The 26,405-nt window shown below is 37.8% G+C and overlaps 1 protein-coding gene across 4 annotated transcripts in view; it reads right to left on the bottom strand.

Annotated features, from left to right (window-relative positions):
* UROS (uroporphyrinogen III synthase) overlaps window positions 1–26,405 on the bottom strand; it is a 191,336-nt gene that overhangs the window by 76,308 nt on the left and 88,623 nt on the right. For all 4 annotated transcript variants that reach the window (XM_053692521.1, XM_053692520.1, XM_053692523.1 and 1 more), the window contains exon 7: window positions 305–388. In XM_053692521.1, coding sequence (XP_053548496.1) covers window positions 305–388 — 84 coding nt within the window. The remainder of the gene's footprint in view (window positions 1–304; window positions 389–26,405) is intronic.

Below are 26,405 nucleotides of genomic sequence, written 5' to 3'. Positions count from 1 at the left end.
GAATAATGAATGTAGTCCATTGATTATAGACGGGATCCTTGGGAACATCATTATAAAACAACATTTCATGCAACATCACATAAACATTCAACACATTACCATGTAGTAAAAATAAATAAATTAAACAAATAAATAAAATAAAGTAATCCAAATAATTGTAGATTAGAACATAGGAATCACTTTTCTATAGACTATTTTCAACAAATAAGTAACACAAAATAAATGTATTATCCTGATATATTTCAGGATAACCAGTCATCTGTAAAAAGAAATATATCAGAGTGCAAAAGGTAAAAATACTTACTTTTTTCCCGAAGCTTTGTAGGAAGAACTTCTCTTTTTAGAGACCCACATGGGAAAAGAATTGGTCCTGAATATGTTGTTTCCTCTTTGTCAAAAATAAATAAATACATACAATTAACTAATTACTTTACTTTTAGTGATGCCAGACTGTATAATTATACACAAATCACAGAAAGCATTAAACAACAGGTAACTACAATAACCCACTCTTGATAAATCACACACTGTAAATCATTTATGGTATGGGAATAATATGCTTTTGAGAGTAAAAACTATAACAAAGAAAATGTGCAAGTGGTGATGCTACAGAATAAAATCTGAAAACCATAACAAAATTATTCTGACAAGGGCAAAGCCGAAGAATTCTGGAGAAAAAAAACAATGTTATACTTGCAAGAAAACCCAGGGGTGCACTTCACCTACAAGCAAAATTTTAATAGAAACATGTTTTATGTGGAACTGGAAGGATACAACATTAAAAGCCCAACTGTAATTCAATTTTCATAAAGGAAAAAAAAAATCACTCTGTGAAAACATTATTTGATACTAGCAGAACCCAGTAAATACATTCAAATGCAAGTCAATTAAACAGACATAGACATTTCGTCGTTGTTTTTGTTTGCATCTATGACATCTTAATATATATGACATTTTTAAATTGATAGGGAGTTCTTATGGTTGTGGGGTATGTCTAGTAATGTTTCCAACAACTGATTAATGGGGAGGGGTGGTAAATGCTTAACCTGATTAAGGGTTAAATTACGAGTGGCGATCTGTTGTGCGCAAGCGTTAACCGTTTATAGTGACTCTTTTCGTGTGTGTCAGAAGTAGCGTGCATATTACAAGTTGAAAGGAAACGCATTCGCTTGAGCGCAATTGAATTTGACGTGTTGGGATAGCATGACTTCAGAGCTCTGGTTAACTGTTACGTTTGCCTAAAAAGTTGCACAAAACACATCAAAAGTACATTTAAAAGTACAGTTACACTCACAATAACACTATCTAATAACAATTATTTAAAAAAATGCATTAAAAAGCTAAAAGGCCTCACAAAGATATGAGGGGGCCTATCTATCAAGCTCCAAATGGAGCTTGATGCCCCGTGTTTCTGGCGAGCCTGCAGACTCGCCAGAAACAGCAGTTATGAAGCAGCGGTCACAAAGACCGCTGCTCCATAACCTGTCCGCCTGCTCTGAGCAGGCGGACAGACATCGCCGGAAATCAACCCAATCGAGTACGATCGGGTTGATTGACACCCCCCTGCTGGAGGCCGATTGGCCGCAAGTCTGCAGGGGGCGGCGTTGCACCAGCAGCTCTTGTGAGCTGCTGGTGCAATGCTGAATACGGCGAGCGTATTGCTCTCTGCATTCAGCGAGGTCTGTCAGACCTGATCCACACTGTCGGATCAGGTCCGACAGACATTGATAACTAGAGGCCGAGGTCTCAGGTGTTAAAGAAAAAAAAGAAAATTGTGAAGGGCTTTAACAGAGATACATACATATACTTGTGTAAATATGTATGTGTGTGTGTGTGTATATATATATATATATATATATATATATATATATACACATACATATGTATTTATGTATTTATAAGTCTATATATGTATTTACACACATACACATAAAAACACAAATATATATGTATACATATATAGAGATATATATTTGTTCAGGGGGGAGTGTCTATGATGCTAGGCACGCCCTCCAGCTCGCAATCCCATTTAGCAAGCTGCTATGGCTCCAGGACAGCCAAACGGCTAGGATGTTCCATGCTGTCCTAATGGCGCTAAAGCCCAGCAGAGTTAGGGCGCCGTGGAATGTCCTAACGACAGAAAAGGGTTAATAAAGTGTCTGTGTATTTACTGTTAATATTTCACACTCCAATGTACTTCAAATACAGGAATATGTTTTAAATATTTTTAAATAGATATTCCTATATATATATATATACAGTTGTATGCAAAAGTTTAGGCACTCCTGACAATTTCCATGATTTTCATTTATAAATAATTGGGTGTTTGGATCAGCAATTTCATTTTGATCTATCAAATAACTGAAGGATGCAGTAATAGTTCAGTAGTGAAATGAGGTTTATTGGATTAACAGAAAATGTGCAATATGCATCCAAATTAAATTAGACAGGTGCATAAATGTTGGCACCCTTGTCATTTTGTTGATTTAAATATCTGTAACTACTAAGCACTGATTAATTGGAACACACAATTGGTTTGGTGAGCCCTTTAAGCCTTGAACTTCATAGACAAGTGCATCCAATGATGAGAAAAGTTATTTAAAGTGAAAGTAAATCCTAGCGTTTTACAAACATTAGGATTTACTATTCAAACAGACAAAGGGCACTTTCATTCATGAAGTATAAGATACTTCATGTAGAAAGCTCCATTATTTGATTCAACCGATCGCCGCTCTTAGCTCCTACAGCAGAGCACAGCTAAAAAATGTTTGGGCTAAGAGGTGACGTTTTCACCTCTTAGCCAATAGCAGTGCGGTAAATCTGGCTCCCATGGGCGCCAAGCCGGATTTACCACACGGCTATTGGCTAAGAGGTGAAAACGTCACCTCTTAGCCAAAAAATGTTTTAGCCGTGGGCTGCTGTAGCAGCTAAAAATGGCAATCGATTGAATCACATAAAGGAGCTTTCTACATGAAGTATCTTATACTTCACGAATGAAAGTGCCCTTTATTTATTTCAATAGTAAATCCTAGCGTTTGTAACATGCTAGGATTTACTTTCACGTTAAGGTGGCCAATTGCAAGTTGTTATTCTCTTTGACTCTCATCTGAAGAGTGGCAAAATTGGGGGGCCTCAATACAACTCTCAAATGACCTGAAAACAAAGATTGTTCAACATTATGGTTTGGGGAAGGCTACAAAAAGCTATTGCAGAGATTTTAGCTGTCAGTGTCCACTGTGAGGAACATAGTGAGGAAATGGAAGACCACAGGCACAGTTCTTGTTAATGCCAGAAGTAGCAGGCCAAGTAAATATCAGAGAGGCAAAGGCAAAGGATGGTGAGAACGGTCAAAAACAGCCCACAGACCACCTCCAAAGACCTACAACATAATCTTGCTGCAGATGGTGTCACTGTGCATCGTTCAACAATTCAGCACACTTTGCACAAGGAGAAGCTGTATGGGAGAGTGATACAGAAGAAGCCTTTTCTGCACACACGCCACAAACAGAGTCGCTTGAGGTATGCAAATGCACATTTGGACAAGCCAGCTTAATTTTGGAAGAAGGTGCTGTGGACTGATTTAAACAAAGATTGAGTTATTTGGTCATAACAAGGGGCATTATGCAAGGCGGCAAAAGAACACAGCGTTCCAAGACAAACATTTGCTACCCACAGTAAAATTTGGTGGATGTTCCATCATGTTGTGGGGCTGTGTGGCCAGTGCCGGTACTGGGAATCTGGGAAAGTTGAAGGTCGCATGGATTCCACTCAATATCAGCAGATACTTGAGAATAATGTTGAGGAATCAGTCACAAAGTTGAAGTTACGACGGGGCTGGATATTTCAACAAGACAACGACCCAAAACACTGCTCAAAATCTACTCTGGCATTTATGCAGAGGAACAAGTGCAATGTTCTGGAATATCCATCCCAGTCCCCAGACCTGAATATCATTGAATATCTGTGGGGTGATTTGAAGCGGACTGTCCATGCTCGGAAACCATCAAACCTAGCTGAACTGGAGATGTTTTGCAAGGAGGAATGGTCCAAAATACCTTCATCCAGAATCCAGACACTCATTACAGGCTATTGGAAGTGTCTAGAGGCTGTTATTTCTCCTAAAGGAGGCTCTACTTAATATTGATGCAATAATTCTGTTGTGGTGCCCAAATGTATGCACCTGTCTAATTTCGTTTAGATGCATATTGCACATTTTCTGTTAATCCAATAAACCTCATTTCACTACTGAAATATTACTGTGTCCTTCAGTTATTTGATAGATCAAAATGAAATTGCTGATCCAAACACCCAATTATTTATAAATGAAAATCATGGAAATTGTCAGGAGTGCCTAAACTTTGCATACAATTGTATATAAACATTTATTTAAGAATAAATAGAACATATTCTGTTATGAATGAAGAACATTGGAATGTGCGATTGGGTTTGCACGTGAGTATGGGTGCTATTTTTTTCCACTTTTCGTGCTCCTATGGAGAAAAATGTTAACGAGTTTGCGATATTCTAAGTTCGGCTTTTTGAACGCGGGGGGTTAGTGCTTGCGCACAAAGTTTTACTTTCAACTTATAATAGGTGTGCTACCCGATGCACGCAAAAAGCTTACTTCTAGCAGAGCAAACGCGCAAGCAGCAAATTGCGCTCCACTCGTTATCTAGCCCTAAGTGAGGAATATATGTGGGAGGAACATGGGTGGGGTTGTTGAGTGGGTGATGATAGGCAGAGTGTTGCTAGGCTATCTACGGGAGTGAAAAGGTGGAAAGAACCAGCACAATGGAGGGTGCAACCTGAAAGACTGGGGTGGCATTGCATCCAGTGCACCCTTATAGAGCTGCATTCAGACATGTCTCTGTCCAATAGAGCTATGAGTGTCTTCCTTACTGCATCATTTATTTTCTGTTTTCTCTCCTTAATTTTTCACGCTGCTTCCTCAGCATTCCATAAATTGCTCCATTCAGTATCTTTAACATTTTAAATAACTAACAAGTCAGGGTTTTATTACTAATAATAAAAGGTTTAAGAAATCGTTTTATGGATTCACCACTAACAAGTCACCAATTCTATTTACTTTAAAGGGACATGAAACCCTAAACTTAACTTTCATGATTCAGATAGGGTATACAATTTTAAACAACTTTCCAATGTACTTATTTGTATCTAATTTGCTTAATTTGCTTAGTTCTCTTTATATTCTTTGTCAAAAAGCATACCTAGGTAGGTTTAGGAGCTGGCTTATTGATGTGTTTAGCTATCTCCCAGCATTTTCAATCCTTCAATTAAGGAAACCAAGAGAACAAAGAAAAATTGATAAAAGAAGTCAATTGGAAAGTTGCTTAAAAATATATGCTCTATCTGAATCATAAAATAAACAAATTGGGGGGTTTCATGTCCAAGTGTAATATCAAAGTGTTTATATACAGTTGAAGTCAGATCCTACTATTTTCTGTAAAATGACATCTTTTGAATGGAGGTTGGGGCATGCATTATTTCTGAATCACTTAGCGTATATCTGATAACAGAGACAAATTAGTAAATTGAGACTGTGAATATGATCTAGATTATTGTCTAAAAAAAACACAGAAAAAAGTTAAAGATGTTTATTATTAATCTAACAGAAAGAGCAAATCTGTGCAGTGCTGGTATAAAGCATAGGAGCTCACTATTGGCAGCCCGTGACACACCCCATGCAAATAACACACCCCCCCCTCATTTTTTTATTACATAATGGTTAAAAAGAACCTAAACAAATATATGCAATGCATAGTAAAAACATAATTTATGCTTACCTGATAAATTTATTTCTCTTGTGGTGTATCCAGTCCACGGATCATCCATTACTTGTGGGATATTCTCCTTCCCAACAGGAAGTTGCAAGAGGATCACCCACAGCAGAGCTGCTATATAGCTCCTCCCCTAATTGCCATATCCAGTCATTCGACCGAAGACAAGCAAGAGAAAGGAGAAACCATAGGGTGCAGTGGTGACTGTAGTTTACAGTTAAAAAATACCTGCCTTAAAATGACAGGGCGGGCCGTGGACTGGATACACCACAAGAGAAATAAATTTATCAGGTAAGCATAAATTATGTTTTCTCTTGTAAGGTGTATCCAGTCCACGGATCATCCATTACTTGTGGGATACCAATACCAAAGCTAAAGTACACGGATGAAGGGAGGGACAAGGCAGGTACTTAAATGGAAGGTACCACTGCCTGTAAAACCTTTCTCCCAAAAATAGCCTCCGAAGAAGCAAAAGTATCAAATTTATAGAATTTTGAAAAAGTATGAAGCGAAGACCAAGTCGCCGCCTTGCAAATCTGTTCAACAGAAGCCTCATTTTTAAAGGCCCATGTGGAAGCCACAGCTCTAGTAGAATGAGCTGTAATCCTTTCAGGAGGCTGCTGGTCATAAGCTAAGCGTATTATACTTCTTAGCCAAAGCGAAAGAGAAGTTGCCGAAGCCTTTTGGCCTTTCCTCTGTCCAGAGTAGACAACAAACAAAACAGATGTTTGACGAAAATCTTTAGTAGCTTGTAAATAATACTTTACGAACCACGTCAAGATTGTGTAATAGACGTTCCTTCTTTGAAGAAGGATTAGGACACAATGACGGAACAACAATCTCCTGATTGATATTCTTATTAGATACCACCTTAGGTAAAAACCCAGGTTTGGTACGCAAAACTACCTTATCTGCATGGAAGATCAGATAAGGGGAATCACATTGTAAGGCAGATAACTCGGAAACTCTACGAGCCGAGGAAATAGCAACCAAAAATAGAACTTTCCAAGATAAAAGTTTGATATTGATGGAATGAAGAGGTTCAAACAGAACCCCTTGAAGAACTTTAAGAACCAAATTTAAACTCCATGGCGGAGCAACAGGTTTAAACACAGGCTTGATTCTAACTAAAGCCTGACAAAATGCCTGGACGTCTAGAACATTCGCCAGACGCTTGTGCAAAAGAATAGACAGAGCAGAAATCTGTCCCTTTAAGGAACTAGCTGACAATCCTTTTTCCAATCCTTCTTGGAGAAAAGATAATATCCTGGGAATCCTGACTTTACTCCATGAGTAACCCTTGGATTCACACCAATAAAGATATTTACGCCATATCTTATGATAGATTTTCCTGGTGACAGGCTTTCGTGCCTGAATTAAGGTATCAATGACTGACTCGGAGAAGCCACGCTTTGATAAAATCAAGCGTTCAATCTCCAGGCAGTCAGTCTCAGAGAAATTAGATTTGGATGGTTGAAAGGACCCTGAAGTAGAAGGTCCTGTCTCAGCGGCAGAGTCCATGGTGGAAAGGATGACATGTCCACCAGATCTGCATACCAAGTCCTGCGTGGCCACGCAGGCGCTATCAAGATCACTGATGCTCTCTCCAGCTTGATTTTGGCAATCAGACGAGGGAGCAGAGTAAACGGTGGAAACACATAAGCCAGGTTGAAGGACCAAGGTGCTGCTAGAGCATCTATCAGTGTTGCCTTGGGATCCCTGGATCCGTAACAAGGAAGTTTGGCGTTCTGGCGAGACGCCATGAGATCCAGTTCTGGTTTGCCCCAACGATGAATGAATTGTGCAAACACCTCCGGATGGAGTTCCCACTCCCCCGGATGAAAAGTCTGACGACTTAGAAAATCCGCCTCCCAGTTCTCTACACCTGGGATATGGATAGCTGATAGGTGGCAAGAGTGAATCTCTGCCCAGCGAATTATCTTTGAGACTTCTAACATCGCTAGGGAACTCCTTGTTCCCCATTGATGGTTGATGTAAAAGCCACAGTCGTGATGTTGTCCGACTGAAATCTGATGAACCTCATTGTCGCTAGCTGAGGCCAAGCCTGAAGAGCATTGAATATCTCTCTTAGTTCCAGAATGTTTATTGGAAGGAGTGTTTCCTCCTGAGTCCACGATCCCTGAGCCTTCAGGGAGTTCCAGACTGCCCCCCAGCCTAGAAGGCTGGCATCTGTCGTTACAATCGTCCAATCTGGCCTGCGAAAGGTCATACCTTTGGACAGATGGACCCGAGATAGCCACCAGAGAAGAGAATCCCTGGTCTCTTGATCCAGATTTAGTAGAGGGGACAAATCTATGTAATCCCCATTCCACTGACTGAGCATGCAGAGTTGCAGCGGTCTGAGATGTAGATGTGCAAACGGCACTATGTCCATTGCCGCTACCATTAAGCCGATTACTTCCATACACTGAGCCACCGAAGGGCGAGAAGTGGAATAAAGAACACGGCAGGAATTTAGAAGTTTTGATAACCTGGTCAGGTAAATCCTCATTTCTACAGAATCTATTAGAGTTCCCAGAAAGGAAACTCTTGTGAGAGGGGATAGAGAACTCTTTTCTTCGTTCACCTTCCACCCATGCGACCTCAGAAATGCCAGAACTATGTCCGTATGAGACTTGGCAATTTGGAAATTTGACGCCTGTATCAGGATGTCGTCTAAATAAGGGGCCACTGCTATGCCCTGCGGTCTCAGGACCGCCAGAAGTGACCCCAGAACCTTCGTAAAGATCCTTGGGGCTGTAGCTAACCCAAAGGGAAAAGCTACAAACTGGTAATGCCTGTCTAGGAAGGCAAACCTGAGAAACCGATGATGATCTTTGTGTATCGGAATGTGAAGATAAGCATCCTTTAAATCCACAGTAGTCATGTATTGACCCTCCTGGATCATAGGTAGGATGGTACAAATAGTCTCCATCTTGAATAATGGGACTCTGAGGAATTTGTTTAAGATCTTGAGATCTAAAATTGGTCTGAAGGTTCCCTCTTTTTTGGGAACCACAAACAGATTTGAGTAAAATCCCTGACCCTGTTCCTCCTTTGGAACTGGATGGATCACTCCCATAACTAGGAGGTCTTGAACACAGTGTAAGAATGCCTCTCTCTTTATCTGGTTTGCAGATAATTGTGAAAGGTGAAATCTCCCTTTTGGAGGAGAAGCTCTGAAGTCCAGAAGATATCCCTGAGATACAATTTCCAACGCCCAGGGATCCTGGACATCTCTTGCCCAAGCCTAGGCGAAGAGCGAAAGTCTGCCCCCTACTAGATCCGTTACCGGGTAGGGGGCCGATCCTGCATGCTGTCTTAGAGGCAGCAGCACCTTTTTGGCCTGCTTACCTTTGTTCCAGGTCTGGTTAGGTCTCCAGACCGACTTGGACTGGGCCAAATTTCCCTCTTGTTTTGCATTAGAGGACGTAGATGCCGCACTCGCCTTGAAGTTTCGAAAGGCACGAAAATTAGTCTGTTTGGCCCTTGATTTGGACCGATCCTGAGGAAGGGCATGACCTTTTCCTCCAGTGATATCAGAAATTATCTCCTTCAAACCAGGCCCGAATAGGGTTTGCCCCTTGAAGGGAATGTTAAGCAGCTTAGACTTTGAAGTAACGTCAGCTGACCATGATTTAAGCCATAGTGCCCTGCGCGCCTGAATAGCAAAACCAGAATTCTTAGCCGTTAGTTTAGTCAAATGAACAATGGCATCAGAAACAAAAGAATTGGCTAGCTTAAGTGCTCTAAGCTTGTCAAGTATGTCATCCAATGGGGTCTCTACTTGTAAAGCCTCTTCCAGAGACTCAAACCAGAAAGCTGCAGCAGCAGTGACTGGGGCAATGCATGCAAGGGGCTGAAGAATAAAACCTTGTTGAATAAACATTTTCTTAAGGTAACCCTCTAACTTTTTATCCATTGGATCTGAGAAAGCACAACTGTCCTCGACAGGGATAGTAGTACGCTTAGCTAGGGTAGAAACTGCTCCCTCCACCTTAGGGACTGTTTGCCATAAGTCCCGTGTGGTGGCATCTATTGGAAACATTTTCTTAAAAATAGGAAAGGGAGAGAACGGCACACCTGGTCTATCCCATTCCTTAGTAATAATTTCTGTAAACCTTTTAGGTATTGGAAAAACATCAGTGCACACCGGCACTGCATAGTATTTATCCACTCTACACAATTTCTCTGGTACTGCAATTGTATCACAGTCATTCAGAGCAGCTAAAACCTCCCTGAGCAATAGGCGGAGGTGTTCAAGCTTAAATATAAATGTTGACATATCAGAATCAGGTTGAATCCTCTTCCCTGAGTCAGAAACATCACCCACAGAAAGAAGCTCTCCTTCCTCAGCTTCTGCATATTGTGAGGGAGTATCAGAGATAGCTCTTAAAGCATCAGTATGCTCTATATTTCTTCCAACTCCAGAGCTGTCTCGCGTAACCCAGGTAGTCTGGATAATACCGCTGACAGTGTATTATCCGTGACCGCCGCCATGTCTTGTAAAGTAAACACTATGGGCGCCCTAGATGTACTTGGCGCCATTTGAGCGTGAGTCCCTTGAGCGGGAGTCAAAGGGTCTGACACATGGGGCGAGTTAGTCGGCATAACTTCCCCCTCGTTAGATTCCTCTGGTGATACATTTTTTAAAGACAGAATATGGTCTTTATTACTTAAAGTGAAATCAGTACATTTGGTACACATTCTAAGAGGGGGTTCCACCATGGCTTCTAAACATAATGAACAAGGAGTTTCCTCTATGTCAGACATGTTTAAACAGACTAGCAATGAGACCAGCAAGCTTGGAAAACATTTTAAAGCAAGTTAACAAGCAAAAAATAAAAACGGTACTGTGCCTTTAAGAAAAATAAAAAAGGTCAGAATTTGAAAAACAGTGAAAAAAAGCAGTAAATCAAACAAAATTTTTACAGTGTGTATAATAAGCTAACAGAGCATTGTACCCACTTGCAAATGGATGATTAACCCCTTAATTCAAAAAACGGATCAAAAAAACGATATAGACGTTTTTTAACAGTCACAACAAACTGCCACAGCTCTGCTGTGGCCCTACCTTCCCAAACAAACGACTTTGGAAAGCCTAAGAGCCCTTTAGAGATGTCCTATAGCATTCAGGGGACTCCTTGAGGAAAGCTGGATGTCTCAGTCTGTAAAAGTTACTGCGCAATTAAGCGCTAAATTAGGCCCCTCCCACTAATGTCTAAACAGTGGAAAGCCTAAGAAAACTGTTTCTATGCAAATTTAAGCCAGCCATGTGGAAAAAAACTAGGCCCCAATAAAGTTTTATCACCAAAACATATATAAAAACGTTTAAACACTTCCAGCAAACGTTTTATATAACAGGAATTGAAAATGTATAAGAGTATTACCTCTGACAGTAAGCATGATACCAGTCGCTATTAAATCACTGTATTCAGGCTTACCTTACATAAATCTGATATCAGCAGCATTTTCTAGCATTTACATCTCTAGAAAAAAAAATTAACTGCACATACCTCATAGCAGGATAACCTGCACGCCATTCCCCAGCTGAAGTTACCTCTCTCTTCAGTTATGTGTGAGAACAGCAATGGATCTTAGTTACAACCTGCTAAGATCATAGAAATCACAGGCAGATTCTTCTTCTATTTTCTGCCTGGGACAAAAATAGTACAACTCGGGTACCATTTAAAAATAACAAACTTTGGATTGAAGAAAAAAACAACTACGTTTCACCACTTCTCTCTTACTACTTCCATGCTTGTCGAGAGTTGTAAGAGAATGACTGGATATGGCAGTTAGGGGAGGAGCTATATAGCAGCTCTGCTGTGGGTGATCCTCTTGCAACTTCCTGTTGGGAAGGAGAATATCCCACAAGTAATGGATGATCCGTGGACTGGATACACCTTACAAGAGAAATGTCTTTTAATGTATAAATGTAATAGATGTATGTGTGAGCAAATTTTTAATAAAATATGGTCATTCTCAGTTTCATATGAGCTATATTTACCTGTACCATTTAGTTCTATCTCTATTTAGATTACTGAAGTATCTTGCTTAGTAGTTCTATAAAGGTCATTTGGATATCTATGAGGTTACAATGCAGCAATATGTCTAAATGTATTAAAAAGGAAATTAAACACCATAAATCCTGAATAACAGATACATAAAAGGAATATATAAATGCTAATCAAGCATCAGCCATCAAAAAACCAACTAGCTCAGCAAAGCAAAATTCTTTAAAATGTAATAGGATATTGAAAATCTGCCGTATTGGATAACGATACGTTAGTGATATCTTTTTAGGAAGACAATTCATTTTCTCATTTAATAAACACAATCTAAAATTGAAGTTGCCTGATGTTCACAGCTAACAACTTTTATTTAATTTTTAACTGACACCAGTAACTTGATACATTCTCTAAAGAGGTGTTAATAAAGTTGTGTCCGCACTGTAGAAAATAGCACTTGTATTAATAGGACTAATAATTTATACTGCACAAACAGGAGACTGTGTGGCATGAACCTTTGTTCTTTTAAAACAATTTTATATGTCTGTTAAAGGGATAGTAAAGTCCAAATTAAACTTTCATGATTCAGATAGAGCATGTCATTTTAGACAACTTTCTAATTTACTTTTATCATTACATTTGCTTTGTTCTCTTGGTATTCTTAGTTGAAAGCTAAACCTAGGTAGGCTCATATGCTAATTTCTAAGCCCTTGAAGGCCGTCTTATTTGAAAATACATTTGACAGTTTTTCACAGCTAGAGGGCGTTAGTTCATGTGTTTTATATAAATAACATTGTGCTCATGCACGTGAAGTTATTTAAGAGTCAGCACTAATTGCCTGAAATGCAAGTCTGTCAAAAGATCTGAGATAAGGAGGCAGTCAGCAGAGGTTTAGATACAAGGTAATTACAGAGGTAAAATGTATATTTCTATAACAGTGTTGGTTATGCAAAACTGGTAAATAAAGGGATTATATTTGTTTTTAAACAATAACATTTTTGGTGTTTACTATCTCTTTAAGCACAGAACCAAATTAAAGAGCCGTTGTAGAGTATTTTATTTTTAAATAAAGTAACTATGTTTTTAACCCCTATAAGTTGTGAACCTGCACAATCTTGTGCATATGTTCATAGCCACCAATCCCCAACTAGCTCCCAATAATGTGCTGCTGCTTCTGATGTAAGTATGCTCTTCAACAAAGGATACAAAGAGGACAAAGTCCATTTTATAATAGAAGTAAACTTAAAAGGCTCTTAAAATTGCATTTTGTATCTAAACCATGAAAATGTTATTTTGACTTTAGGGTCCCTTTAAAATGTTTATGATTCAGATAGAGCATGTGGCTTTAAGAGACTTACCAATTTACTTTTATTATAACATTTTGCAAATTCTTTTTATATACACACTTTCTGAGGCACTAGCTGCTACTGAGCATGTGCACAAGTTCATAGGGTATACGTATACTAGTCTGTGATTGGCTGATGGCTGTCACATGATAAAGAGGTTGGCAAATGGGGAAAACAAAAATTGCTGTTTGAAATTCAGAGTAAGTGATATTACATTGTCTTTAAATACACTTGTTAATTATGCAATTCTACTGTATTTCATGGTCTTTTAACTGTAATGTTCTTCTCTAGAAACAATGTGCAAAAATTATTTACATATTTATATGAAAGCAATAAAAGCAATGTAACAAGCAGTATACATTATCCATGCGTTATATTATGTGAATACCTACATTTATGTCAATATGTACTATTCTTATAAGTTTCCTTTTATAGGACAAAGTTACTCCCAACCAACATAAATTACAACCCACAAGTCATCACTGTGCAAAATGTGTATTTTGTTACTTAAAGTGATAGTACATTTATGTCACAAATATTTATCTTTTTTTTTTACATTTTGTCATTTGTTATATATTCCTTGTCTGTATTACTTACTAATGTACTGCGATCCCTTCCCCGCCGTGCAAACATTTTTTTCTGATGGTCACTTTTGTATTTGCAACCAATCAAAAAGTATGCCGTACGGCTCTCTGTTCTCTATGTGGTATCTTTACACAGTTAGATGCATGTGCAGTACAGTCCAGTCCCAAGATATAGCAATAGACAGTCAATCAGAACTCTTGTTATATAATACATATATATACACAGTTGTGCTCATAAGTTTACATACCCTGGCAGAATTTATGATTTCTTGGCCTTTTTTCAGAGAATATAAATGATAACACAAAAACTTTTCTTTCACTCATGGTTAGTGTTTGGCTGAAGCCATTTATTATCAGTCAACTGTGTTTACTCTTTTTAAATCATAATGACAACAGAAACTACCCAAATGACCCTGATCAAAAGTTTACATACCCTGGTGATTTTAGCCTGATAACATGCACACAAGTTGACACAAAGGGGTTTGAATGGAAATTAAAGGTAACCATCCTCACCTGTGATCTGTTTGCTTGTAATTAGTGTGTGTGTATAAAAGGTCAATGAGTTTCTGGACTCCTGACAGACCCTTGTATCTTTCATCCAGTGCTGCACTGACATTTCTGGATTGTGAGCCATGGGGAAAGCAAGAGAATTGTCAAAGGATCTGCGGGAAAAGGTAGTTAAACTGTATAAAACAGGAAAGGGATATACAAAGTTTTCTAAGGAATTGAGAATGCAAATCAGCAGTGTTCAAACTCTAATCAAGAAGTGGAAAATGAGGGGTTCTGTTGAAACCAAACCACGGTCAGGTAGACCAACTAAACTTTTCTGTCAGGAGTCCAGAAACTCATTGACCTTTTATACACACACACACTAACTACAAGCAAACAGATCACAGGTGAGGATGGTTACCTTTAATAGCCATTTAAACCCCTTTGTGTCAACTTGTGTGCATGTTATCAAGCTAAAATCCCCAGGGTATGTAAACTTCTGATCAGGGTCATTTGGGAAGTTTCTGTTGTCATTATGATTTAAAAAGAGTAAACACAGTTGATTGATAATAAATGGCTTCAGCCAAACACTAACCATCCTCACCTGTGATCTGTTTGCTTGTAATTAGTGTGTGTGTATAAAAGGTCAATGAGTTTCTGGACTCCTGACAGACCCTTGTATCTTTCATCCAGTGCTGCACTGACATTTCTGGATTGTGAGCCATGGGGAAAGCAAGAGAATTGTCAAAGGATCTGCGGGAAAAGGTAGTTAAACTGTATAAAACAGGAAAGGGATATACAAAGTTTTCTAAGGAATTGAGAATGCAAATCAGCAGTGTTCAAACTCTAATCAAGAAGTGGAAAATGAGGGGTTCTGTTGAAACCAAACCACGGTCAGGTAGACCAACTAAACTTTTCTGTCAGGAGTCCAGAAACTCATTGACCTTTTATACACACACACACTAACTACAAGCAAACAGATCACAGGTGAGGATGGTTACCTTTAATAGCCATTTAAACCCCTTTGTGTCAACTTGTGTGCATGTTATCAAGCTAAAATCCCCAGGGTATGTAAACTTCTGATCAGGGTCATTTGGGAAGTTTCTGTTGTCATTATGATTTAAAAAGAGTAAACACAGTTGATTGATAATAAATGGCTTCAGCCAAACACTAACCATGAGTCAAAGAAAAGTTTTTGTGTTATCATTCATATTCTCTGAAAAATGGCCAAGAAATCATAAATTCTGCCAGGGTATGTAAACTTATGAGCACAACTGTGTATATATATATATACGCACACACACACACAGTAAAAGGGCCATTATAGTTGAAAAAGGAAATGTTCTATTTAGTTAGAATATGTAATTTTAAGACTATCGACCCTGCAAAGGGGTTAAACACACAGTGGAAATGCCGTCCAGGACCCACAGTAATCACAAAGTACTGCAGGGTTCGACTATAATGGCCCTTTAAAAACTGCATTGCTACTGGTTTACACACAAAATAAATGTTTTAAAAACATTTAAAACTGTTAGCAAAATTTACCTTTTCTTTCATGTAATTGGCAAGAGTCCATGAGCTAGTGACGTATGGGATATACAATCCTACCAGGAGGGGCAAAGTTTCCCAAACCTCAAATGCCTATAAATACACCCCTCACCACACCCACAATTCAGTTTTACAAACCTTGCCTCCCTATGGAGGTGGTGAAGTAAGTTTGTGCTTGATTTTTCTTCTATGACCTTCTATTTACCTTATTTTGCAGTCCAGGGACTTATCCCTTGAAAAGCATCTGAGTATTATTTGTCTGATCTCTTTTGCTGTTGTCCATTAGGGACAGCTATGCACTGAGGTCAAGCACTGATCAAGCAATCACTGTAAAGAATGTTGCATGTACAGGATAATGTATCCTGGAGGGGCAATATAAAAAAAACCCAACCATAATTCATGCTTACCTGATAAATTAATGGTGAAAGTCCACAATCCATTACTCCTTTGAATTACTCTTCCCAACCACTAGGAGGAGGCAAAGATTCCCAAACACCAAGAACTCTATAAAATCTCTCCCACCTTACCAGTACCTCAGTCTAACATATCACAAAGAGGAAAAAAAAGTAATAAGAGCCAACAAAATAGGAACGGGGGGAAAATGTATGAAAAAAAGGGAAAAAAACAACACAGAAAAAAACAGGATGGGGTCTCGTGGACTCTCACCACCATGAAAAAAATTCATTTATCAGTTAAGCATAAATTATGTTTTCTTTCATATAGATGGTGAGAGTCCACTACTGGAAACTAATACCCAAGCTGTGGAGTCCACGAGCAATAAGAAAAAAGGGTGAGATCTAAGAAACATAATTTTTCACTGAGAAACTAAATCCTGAACCCTAAAAGAACCTATAGAAAAGACAATAAAAAATAACCAACAGGCAAAAATAAATCAACCTGAGACAACTGCTTGAAGGACACCCTATCAAAGGCTGACTCAGAAAAAGCAAGAACATTAAAATGGTGGAACAAAATATACAAAGACCAAATAGCTGTCTAGCAAAAATTGGTCCACTGATAAAACATTCTAAAAACACAATAAGTGGCCAATGGTCTGAAAAAAATCAGAAACTTAATAACTGAAAAAAATAGTTTAAATGATTTCTAATTCTATCTCCATGTCATCAAGCCAATAGAACACTCCATGTCATCAAGCCAAGAGAACACTCCATGTCATCAAGCCAAGAGAACTAGAATCTGGATAGAAAGAAGGACCCTAATATAGCTAGAATGGCCACTGAATTACCAGGCAGTTCCCCCTGATGATTGACATAAGCTACAGATGTAACATAGTCTAATCTGAAGCGTAGAAAAAAAAATCCCTTTCAATAGAGGCCAACTCTGAAGGGCCCTGAAAATAACCAGGAAATCTAAAACATCAACAGGTAACCTCGCCTCCTGAGGAAACAAAACTAATTATTCCTTCTGAGACCTCCAAATTGCAACTAAAGAATAAATATACTCATCCCATATAAGCGCACTAAGCAGGGCTGATAGATAGCCCTAATAAATCATAGAAGGCACAGGCTTAGTGGGTGCTTCTAGTAAGACCCACAAGGGGTGCTTTTTCCCAGGCTCCAGACTAAAGTTCAAACCAGCCCATCCCGTTCACCGAGGAACAAATCGGATTGCCATTCAGTAACAGGCCATCAAACACCTCGAGTCCTCCGCAATAGGAATCCGTGCTCCGCTGTACTTTGCGTAAATGCTCCTCCCACCTTGGTGTCCCAGCTAGCCAAATACTATGCAAACAAATGCTGTGCATGAACAGTTCCACATAACAGCCTGTCTGCTCAGGCTTAAATGGTGATTGGACACTCTCGGAGGTGTGTTCAAGAGAGAGTGCTGAGGTGCACAAACCGACAGGCAATCAAATAGTCACAAAAAATGTAGATGGTCGGCTTTCCCAGATAAAGTTCTTTAAAGTATTTATTGGCATATAAAGATCTACATTTTTTATGGATAAAATCTTAAACTGCTTAAGCCTGTTCCAATTCAACTAATGAGCACTGACATCATTCCGCAGAGCAAAATATATTGGTCTGGTATCTAGCTTTGCAGCATTGCAAGTAGAGTATTACAGTGCTCAGATCCAGTAAAAGGTACTGAAACATTAAGCAAATACCATTCTATTATTTCCAGACGGAACCAGAAGAATTCTGATACTAGGCGGAAAAAAGATTTCTGAGGCCTGTTCTGATGAAAGGGACAAAACACAAAACTGAGCTTAAAATATACCCTTGGACTACTAGTCCTGAGGAAGATAAGCTTGTTAACCCAAGACAATGTAGAAATAAAGGAAATCCAAGTCATAACCAAATAAAAGTCTAGAATTAGAACTCATGTCAGTAGACAAGATACTAATTATAATGCACTTCTAGAAAGAACAGCTAAAGACATAATCTAGCATCAGGGCACAAAATGTCCACTCTTTACTAGCCATTGGCGAGTGGAGATTTAGTGGTGGCAAATGAAAAATTAGTGAGTGACTGCTGATTTAACATTCACTCTCGGTTGAAGTCTGGTGGCGTGTTGTAAGTAGCAAAGTTAGCACATTTGCAAAATGTATGCTCCTATTGCAGCTTTGACAAACACATATTTTGGGCTATGTGCTAAAAATATTATCTGATTACATTATATATTATATATACTAGAAAGGGCTGTAGGAACACCATTAGTGCTTAGACTGTTACTTTTGATAGGGTAAATGGAGCAGAGAGAGAGAGAGAGAAAGAGATTAGAGTAAAAAAGTTAAAGTGGAGAAGAATAAAGCTTTACGAAAAGTGGAGAGAAAAAAAGAGTAAAAAGATATGAGTGAGGAGAAAGAGTGTAAAGAGAAGATATGGCCTAAGAGATAAGGGAGAGGGTAAAAGGAGTGATTGAAGAGAGGAGGGAGGGGAGAAAGATAGTTAAGAGGGAGAGATGATAATTATTAAATGAAAATCTCCAGGTCTGCTAAAACCTTCCGTGACTGTCAGCACTATCGTTCTCCACTCTCTCACTTTCTATCCAGCTGTTGTCTTACCCAGAACCAACAAGTTGAATTTGCTAACTGATATGCACTTATTTTTGTTAATCTATTACTGTATGTAGCATTATTTAATTTCTTAAGGTTTAAATATTAAAAATTACAGCACAATAATGTGATTCACAATGGCTAAACATATGCAAAGGGAGGAGGAGTAGTGGGTGTGGTGTGTGCAGGAAATGGGTAGGATCAGAAGTGGCGAGTAACATTTTGGCCTGGCTAGTAGCTTCCGACCTAAAATTTTCAGCCATGCTAGCATTAATAAGAGACGACAAAAGAAAGCTTTTGTACATCTAAACAACATAAGAGGTTTAAATAATTTTACTGGCTGAATCAAAAAAAAACTGCCAAGAAAGCCAAAGAACAAGCAGCAGCCAAAACAGCAATAAATATCACTGGATTGAAAATATAACTTGCTTGCAAATAAGCCCTCCCCCCCAAAGTCTTCCAAAGGAATGCTAGAACATATAGCCAGAGTAACAATGGCCCCAACCATTTTGGGACTAGCTTCCAAAAGCTCAAAAACAGAAGCCTTGAGAAGAAATAAAAGAAATTAAGTCCAATTTCTGGATATAATTTCAGAAACAGCAATAGGGACAAGAAACATACCAATGGATTAAACAGTATATAACATTTAACTGGTACATCCCCATCTACTTTAGGATCATGTAACCTCTAAAGTAAGTAAGAAAGCAAAAATTCCCTTAAAAAAAGAGATTAAAAAAAACATGCTAACATAAAATTTAAAAAAGAATGAAATAAAAGGATCTCAGTAAAATGGTCAGAGTAAGACTCTTGATTAACAAAGAAAAACTATAGCCTCTGAGGATACAGCAATCTCAAAACTAGAAAAATTAACCTTAGCAGGCTAAGAACTAGAAGAAGGATAACTCTAAACTGACCTTTAATGCTTAGTTGAAAGGGGCAAGGCCACCATCATTTCAGCACTGTTGTTGGAATGAAGTCCACGGGAAAGAGTTGTATATTTTTCCTGTAAGGAACAAACAGAAGGAGCAATTATACCCTTTGAAGCAAGAACAGTAGTAGTAATGGCCAGAATGCATTAAAACATTAATAGATTTATTGCACAAGATTGCTGAAGGAAATACCTTATCATAAAACAATATAACCATTTAATACTGGTAGTAAAATGTTCAAAGGCATATTTTAGGGACAGAATTACAAGGCTCCATAACTGCAAAAAAACTAAAACTAAAATTAAATGCAGAAAAGAAAGTTAATGATAATATCCCAATTCAAAGAGTTCTTGAAGAAAGGGAGACACTTACTACTTTTGAAAAAACTCTTAAAAAACGTTCAATTTGAAAAAATCCCTAATACAAGAAAAGTACATCTTGCAGCCAGTTAGCACACTTGTAATGGGATGCGCGCATCACACTTACGTCATATAAAATAGAAAAGAGCACCAAAAAGTATGCACATAATCAAATGGACGCATGCCGACCCACGCAGACCTGAAGGCCGGCGTGCGTCAAAAAATGTACGCGAATAACAATAAACATATTAACACTTTAAAAGGATAAATATCATATAACATATATATATAAAACTGTCCCAAGGCTATGTACATATCTACATAGTATATCTAACCAAATAAGCTCACACTCAATCTCAAAAGAGATTAGAATGTACTAAATAAAAATACAAAAAGATTTGGGTTAACTCCACCTGAAATTACAGATGAACCACAGTCCCTATAAGAAGGTGCCCCATGTAATCTCCCTATTTAAACAAAGGGGATCATAGAGTCCAATTTTTGGATCTATAGTGCTTCTTTTTCAAACAGCAATTTTTGCGTGTTATCTCCTCTTCTTGGAGGACCTACACCATCCACTACCTGAAACTTCAACTGACTCTTATTGTGTCCATAGAGAGTAAAATGGTGGGCGACTGGGGCAGAAGGATCTAATTTACCTATCGCTGTCTTATGTTGCCTAATCCTATCTTTAATGCATTTTGTTGTTTCTTCAACGAATGCCAAGCCACATGGGCATTTAATTACGTAACCAAAAACAAATTATGACTCGCAAGTGTAGTGACCTCTAATGGGCAGATGCTTCCCAGATCTAGGATGAGTTACAGTGTTACCTGTTTGAATCGAATTGCACTGTGCACAATTATTGCAAGGGAAGGTTCCATTTAATACAGCTGGACTATCCTGAGCAGTTGCATCTCTACTTGAGCCCATATCAGCCTTGACCAAGTTATCTCTCAAATTACGATTTCTTTTGTAAGAGAATAAGGGGAAATCTCTAAAGCTGCTAATGTCCTATCCTCTGATAACAATGTCCAGTGTCTCTTAAAGATTTTTTCCAATGGTTTCATATGATAGCCATATGGTACAACATCTGGTGTATGTACTCCTTTCTGTCTTCATTATTATTCTTTATTATTTTTTAGGATAATGTTTTTTCAATTTCAACATTTATAGTTTTATTATGTTCATTATTATATAGAAGTTGCTTTTCTGTTTTTATTTATAAGATGATGTATTGTACACACTTAAGCTCATGTAAGGTGTTTGCCGAATAATTCAAATAACAACAACAGGTGAAACCGCGCCAAAATAAAACTGCTACACAAACTCCAAATGTAATAGAGGTCTCTCAACTTCTAAAAGATAAGCTTTAAAAATACAAAATAACAAAAGGAGCGCTCAAAAGGCTAAAATGTAACTGTATTGGATAGTTTAACAATATAAAGTGCAAAAAATGCTAAAGGAACTGATGGATGTATCAGTTGACAAATGCAGAAGATTAACCACAAAAGCCAAACACTCGTACAATCCTAACAATGCCAGCTAAGCACCAATAACATTTCTAATAAAATCTCAAATAAATAATAAGGGCACAATAATTGGGAAACAACAATTCATGTATCTAATATATTGACCATAAAATATAATTTCATTTAAAATACATAAACATTTAATAATTTACATAAACATTTGATAAAATAGAAGCTTAAGGTCGACCTTGCAACAATAAATAATAACAGTAGAATTCACAAAATATTGACAATAAAAATATATCAAATGAATGAATGGATAGCAAATAGAACTCTGTATAAAATGTCCGTGAATTGATAAACAGTCCTCAAAAGCAAAAAGTGGAAATACAAAGTCCTTAAAAAGTCTTTATAAATACTTGGTTAATGTAAGCTTTTATTCCGTGTGAACGATAAACTCCTGGTGACAAAAGAGAATCTTCTTAGGGCAGTATAAAAGCCGTATATTACATAAACACTCTGTACTCACAGAATCAGATAGCTGTAGTCTGCAAAGATATTGCACAATATATCGCCGTAAAATTCCTTTTTCCTTTTGTAGTCCAGAATATACAGTGGGGCAAAAAAGTATTTAGTCAGCCACCAATTGTGCAAGTTCTCCCACTTAAGAAGATGAGAGAGGCCTGTAATTTTCATCATAGGTATACCTCAACTATGAGAGACAAAATGTGGAAACAAATCCAGACAATCACATTGTCTGATTTGGAAAGAATTTATTTGCAAATTATGGTGGAAAATAAGTATTTGGTCAATATAAAAAGTTCATCTCAATACTTTGTTATATATCCTTTGTTGGCAATGACAGAGGTCAAATGTTTTCTGTAAGTCTTCACAAGGTTGTCACACATTGTTGCTGGAATGTTGGCCTATTCCTGCATGCAGATTTTCTCTAGAGCAGTGATGTTTTGGGGCTGTTGCTGGGCAAAACGGACTGTCAACTCCCTCCAAAGGTTTTCTATGGGGTTGAGATCTGGAGACTGGCTAGGCCACTCCAGGACCTTGAAATGCTTCTTACGTAGCCACTCCTTTGTTGCCCGGGTGGTGTGTTTGGGATCATTGTCATGCTGAAAGACCCAGCCACGTTTCATCTTCAATGCCCTTGCTGATGGAAGGAGGTTTGCACTCAAAATCTCACAATACATGGCCCCATTCATTCTTTCATGTACACGGATCAGTCGTTCTGTTCCATTTGCAGAGAAACAGCCCCAAAGCATGATGTTGCCACCTTCATGCTTCACAGCAGGTATGGTGTTCTTTGGTTGCAACTCAGCATTCTCTCAATGAGTTGTGTTTCTACCAAACAGTTCTACTTTGGTTTCATCTGACCATATGACATTCTCCCAATCCGCTTCTGGATCATCAAAATACTCTCTAGCATACTTCAGATGGGCTCGGACATGTACTGGCTTAAGCAGGGGAACACGTCTGGCACTGCAGGATCTGAGTCCCTGGCGGCGTAGTGTGTTACTGATGGTAGCCTTTGTTACATTTGTCCCAGCTTTCTGCAGGTCATTCACTAGGTCCCCCGTGTGGTTCTGGGATGTTTGCTCACAGTTCTTGTGATCATTTTGACCCCACGGGGTGAGATCTTGCGTGGAGCCCCAGATCGAGGGAGATTATCAGTGGTCTTGTATGTCTTCCATTTTCTAATTATTGCTCCCACAGTTTTTTCACACCAAGCTGCTTGCCTATTCAGTCTTCTCAGCATGGTGCAGGTCTACAATTTTGTTTCTGGTGTCCTTCGACAGCTCTTTGGTCTTCCCTATAGTGGAGTTTGGAGTGTGACTGTTTGAGGTTGTGGGCAGGTGTCTTTTATACTGATAACAAGTTCAAACAGGTGCCATTAATACAGGTAATGAGTGGAGGACAGAGGAGCCTCTTAAATAAGAAGATACAAGTCTGTGAGAGCCAGAATCTTGCTTGTTTGTAGGTGACCAAATACTTATTTTCCACCATAATATGCAAATAAATTCTTTCCAAATCAGACAATGTGATTGTCTGGATTTGTTTCCACATTTATGTCTCTCATAGTTGAGGTATACCTATGATGAAAATTATAGGCCTCTCTCATCTTCTTAAGTGGGAGAACTTGCACAATTGGTGGCTGACTAAATACTTTTTTCCCCACTGTAAATAAACAATTAGAGAGCAGGAAATATATTATAACTCTATTGCTTAGATAAGAGTGTTATACTAGTGTGCAATATATCAAACAATGTGGCTATACCGCAATCCTGGAGCTGACGCCACAATACGGCTGCTAGCTGAATAACCCCTGAACTGACCCGCTAATATACAATCAGCCCGGACGGTCAGAGGTGCCGTAGCCAAAATTCAGGAGCGCCGTGAAGCAGTGGCAAAGTAGCTCTATGCAGAAGATAAAATACACTCCGTGGTGGAATTTAACATGGAGCAACGGTTTCAAAATTAATCTTTATCAAGCTCATTACCGGGGCTGTTCTTTCCGGGTAAAAATATACCTATAACTATGCCACGATTGGTTGATCTGTAAACCAATCAGATAAGATGACAAGGAACGTTTAATTTCAATTTTCAATACAAATCGTAACATCTTGTCTCAATGGATAGAATAATTACAAGCATACTGTTACACAGACATACCCTGCAACAGCAAAAATGATACTATTAAATAAAAAAATACAAATAACGATACGCTACAATCCGAGGTTAAAATCTTACTACATCTTGACACCTCAATTAACGTGGTAATTCATCCTCAGGTTAAAACAACAACAGAAACAAAAAAACAAAGATCGTACCCTGTTGAAAATTGTTAATACCTAACAAGGCATTGAGGAGGATCTTACCTAAATATCAAAATCCAATAACTCATAAAGGATAATACAAGCACACCCCCAAAGGATATCAATAGTGGGCATTATCATGATAAAATATTTATTGATTACAATAAATGTGAAAGATTCAATCCATAAATTTTTAAAATTGGTGATAAACTTTTAAAGTGGGTATTAACTCTATTTATGAAATTTAAGTTAAAATCTATATATATATATATAAAAAAAATATATAAATCCTATATTCCAAAGTTAATTAGGATTAAAAGCACCAAAAATAAAAAAATATTTACTAAATATTTCATAAAAACATATCATAAAAAACAGCCTAAATCAAACTCAAGGTTTAAACCGTTAGGAGTTAATGTCTTAAGTTCAAAAATCCATTTAGCTTCTAATCTGAGAAGTTCATTCTGTATATTACTCCCTCTCCAATTAGGTTTTACTTGATCAATCACAGTGTAACTAAGACTTTTGGTATTTCCATTGTTACATATTTCAAAATGCCTAGGGACAGGAAGATCTTTATTTCTTTAAAGATTCATATTTTCGATAGAGTTTATATGTTCTCTAATTCTGTCACGTATAGGCCTTGTCGATTCACCAATATACTGGATCCCACACGAACACTCCAATAAATAAACCACATTAGAGTCCATGCATCTGTATAAACTCTTAATTTTAAAAACCTTTTAAATTCTTTTCTTTTATTCGAGTGTTTGCAGGCCTTACAACTCAGGCAGGGATAGAATCCCATAATATTCCTACCAGTCAGATCTTTATCTCTAAGAAGGCTTGTTTTCTTCAAATCAGTTGGAGCTAGATAATTCTTTAGCTTCTTACATTTTCTATATACTACCTTTGGATGACTTGGCAGACATGGGCCTATTACCTCATCAGATTTTAAAATGTGCCAATGTTTTTTTAATATTTTTTCCAATTTCTTATTATCCTCATTGTATTGGGTAATAAACGGGACTTTTAACTCACCATTTTTGATATATTGCACACTAGTATAACACTCTTATCTAAGCAATAGAGTTATAATATATTTCCTGCTCTCGAATTGTATATTTATATTCTGGACTACAAAAGGAAAAAGGAATTTTACGGCGATATATTGTGCAATATCTTCGCAAACTACAGCTATCTGATACTGTGAGTACAGAGTGTTTATGTAATATACGGCTTTTATACTGCCCTAAGAAGATTCTCTTTTGTCACCAGGACTTTATCGTTCACACGGAATAAAAGATTACATTAACCAATGATTCATAAAGACTTTTTAAGGACTTTGTATTTCCACTTTTTGCTTTTGAGGACTGTTGCCATTTGGATAAATGGAAGAATAACATTCCAAAAGTCGGAAGTTCTAGTGAATAAATTAATCAATAAAGGGTATAAAGCAGAGTTGATAAATAATGCAAGGGTTGAGGCATCCAATATAAACAGGGACCTTTTATTAATTAAGAAGCAAAATAGAACAACTAATGGTGTTTATACACCAGAAAATGGTGAGTTAAAAGTCCTGTTTATTACCCAATACAATGAGGATAATAAGAAATTGGAAAAAATATTAAAAAAACATTGGCACGTTTTAAAATCTGATGAGGTAATAGGCCCATGTCTGCCAAGTCATCCAAAGGTAGTATATAGAAAATGTAAGAAGCTAAAGAATTATCTAGCTCCAACTGATTTGAAGAAAACAAGCCTTCTTAGAGATAAAGATCTGACTGGTAGGAATATTATGGGATTCTATCCCTGCCTGAGTTGTAAGGCCTGCAAACACTCGAATAAAAGAAAAGAATTTAAAAGGTTTTTAAAATTAAGAATTTATACAGATGCATGGACTCTAATGTGGTTTATTTATTGGAGTGTTCGTGTGGGATCCAGTACATTGGTGAATCGACAAGGCCTATACGTGACAGAATTAGAGAACATATAAACTCTATCGAAAATATGAATCTTGAAAGAAAT

This window comes from Bombina bombina, chromosome 9, assembly GCF_027579735.1.
Source record: "Bombina bombina isolate aBomBom1 chromosome 9, aBomBom1.pri, whole genome shotgun sequence".
NCBI classification, from domain to species: Eukaryota; Metazoa; Chordata; class Amphibia; order Anura; family Bombinatoridae; genus Bombina; species Bombina bombina.
This window is presented reverse-complemented; position numbering and strand designations above follow the sequence as displayed.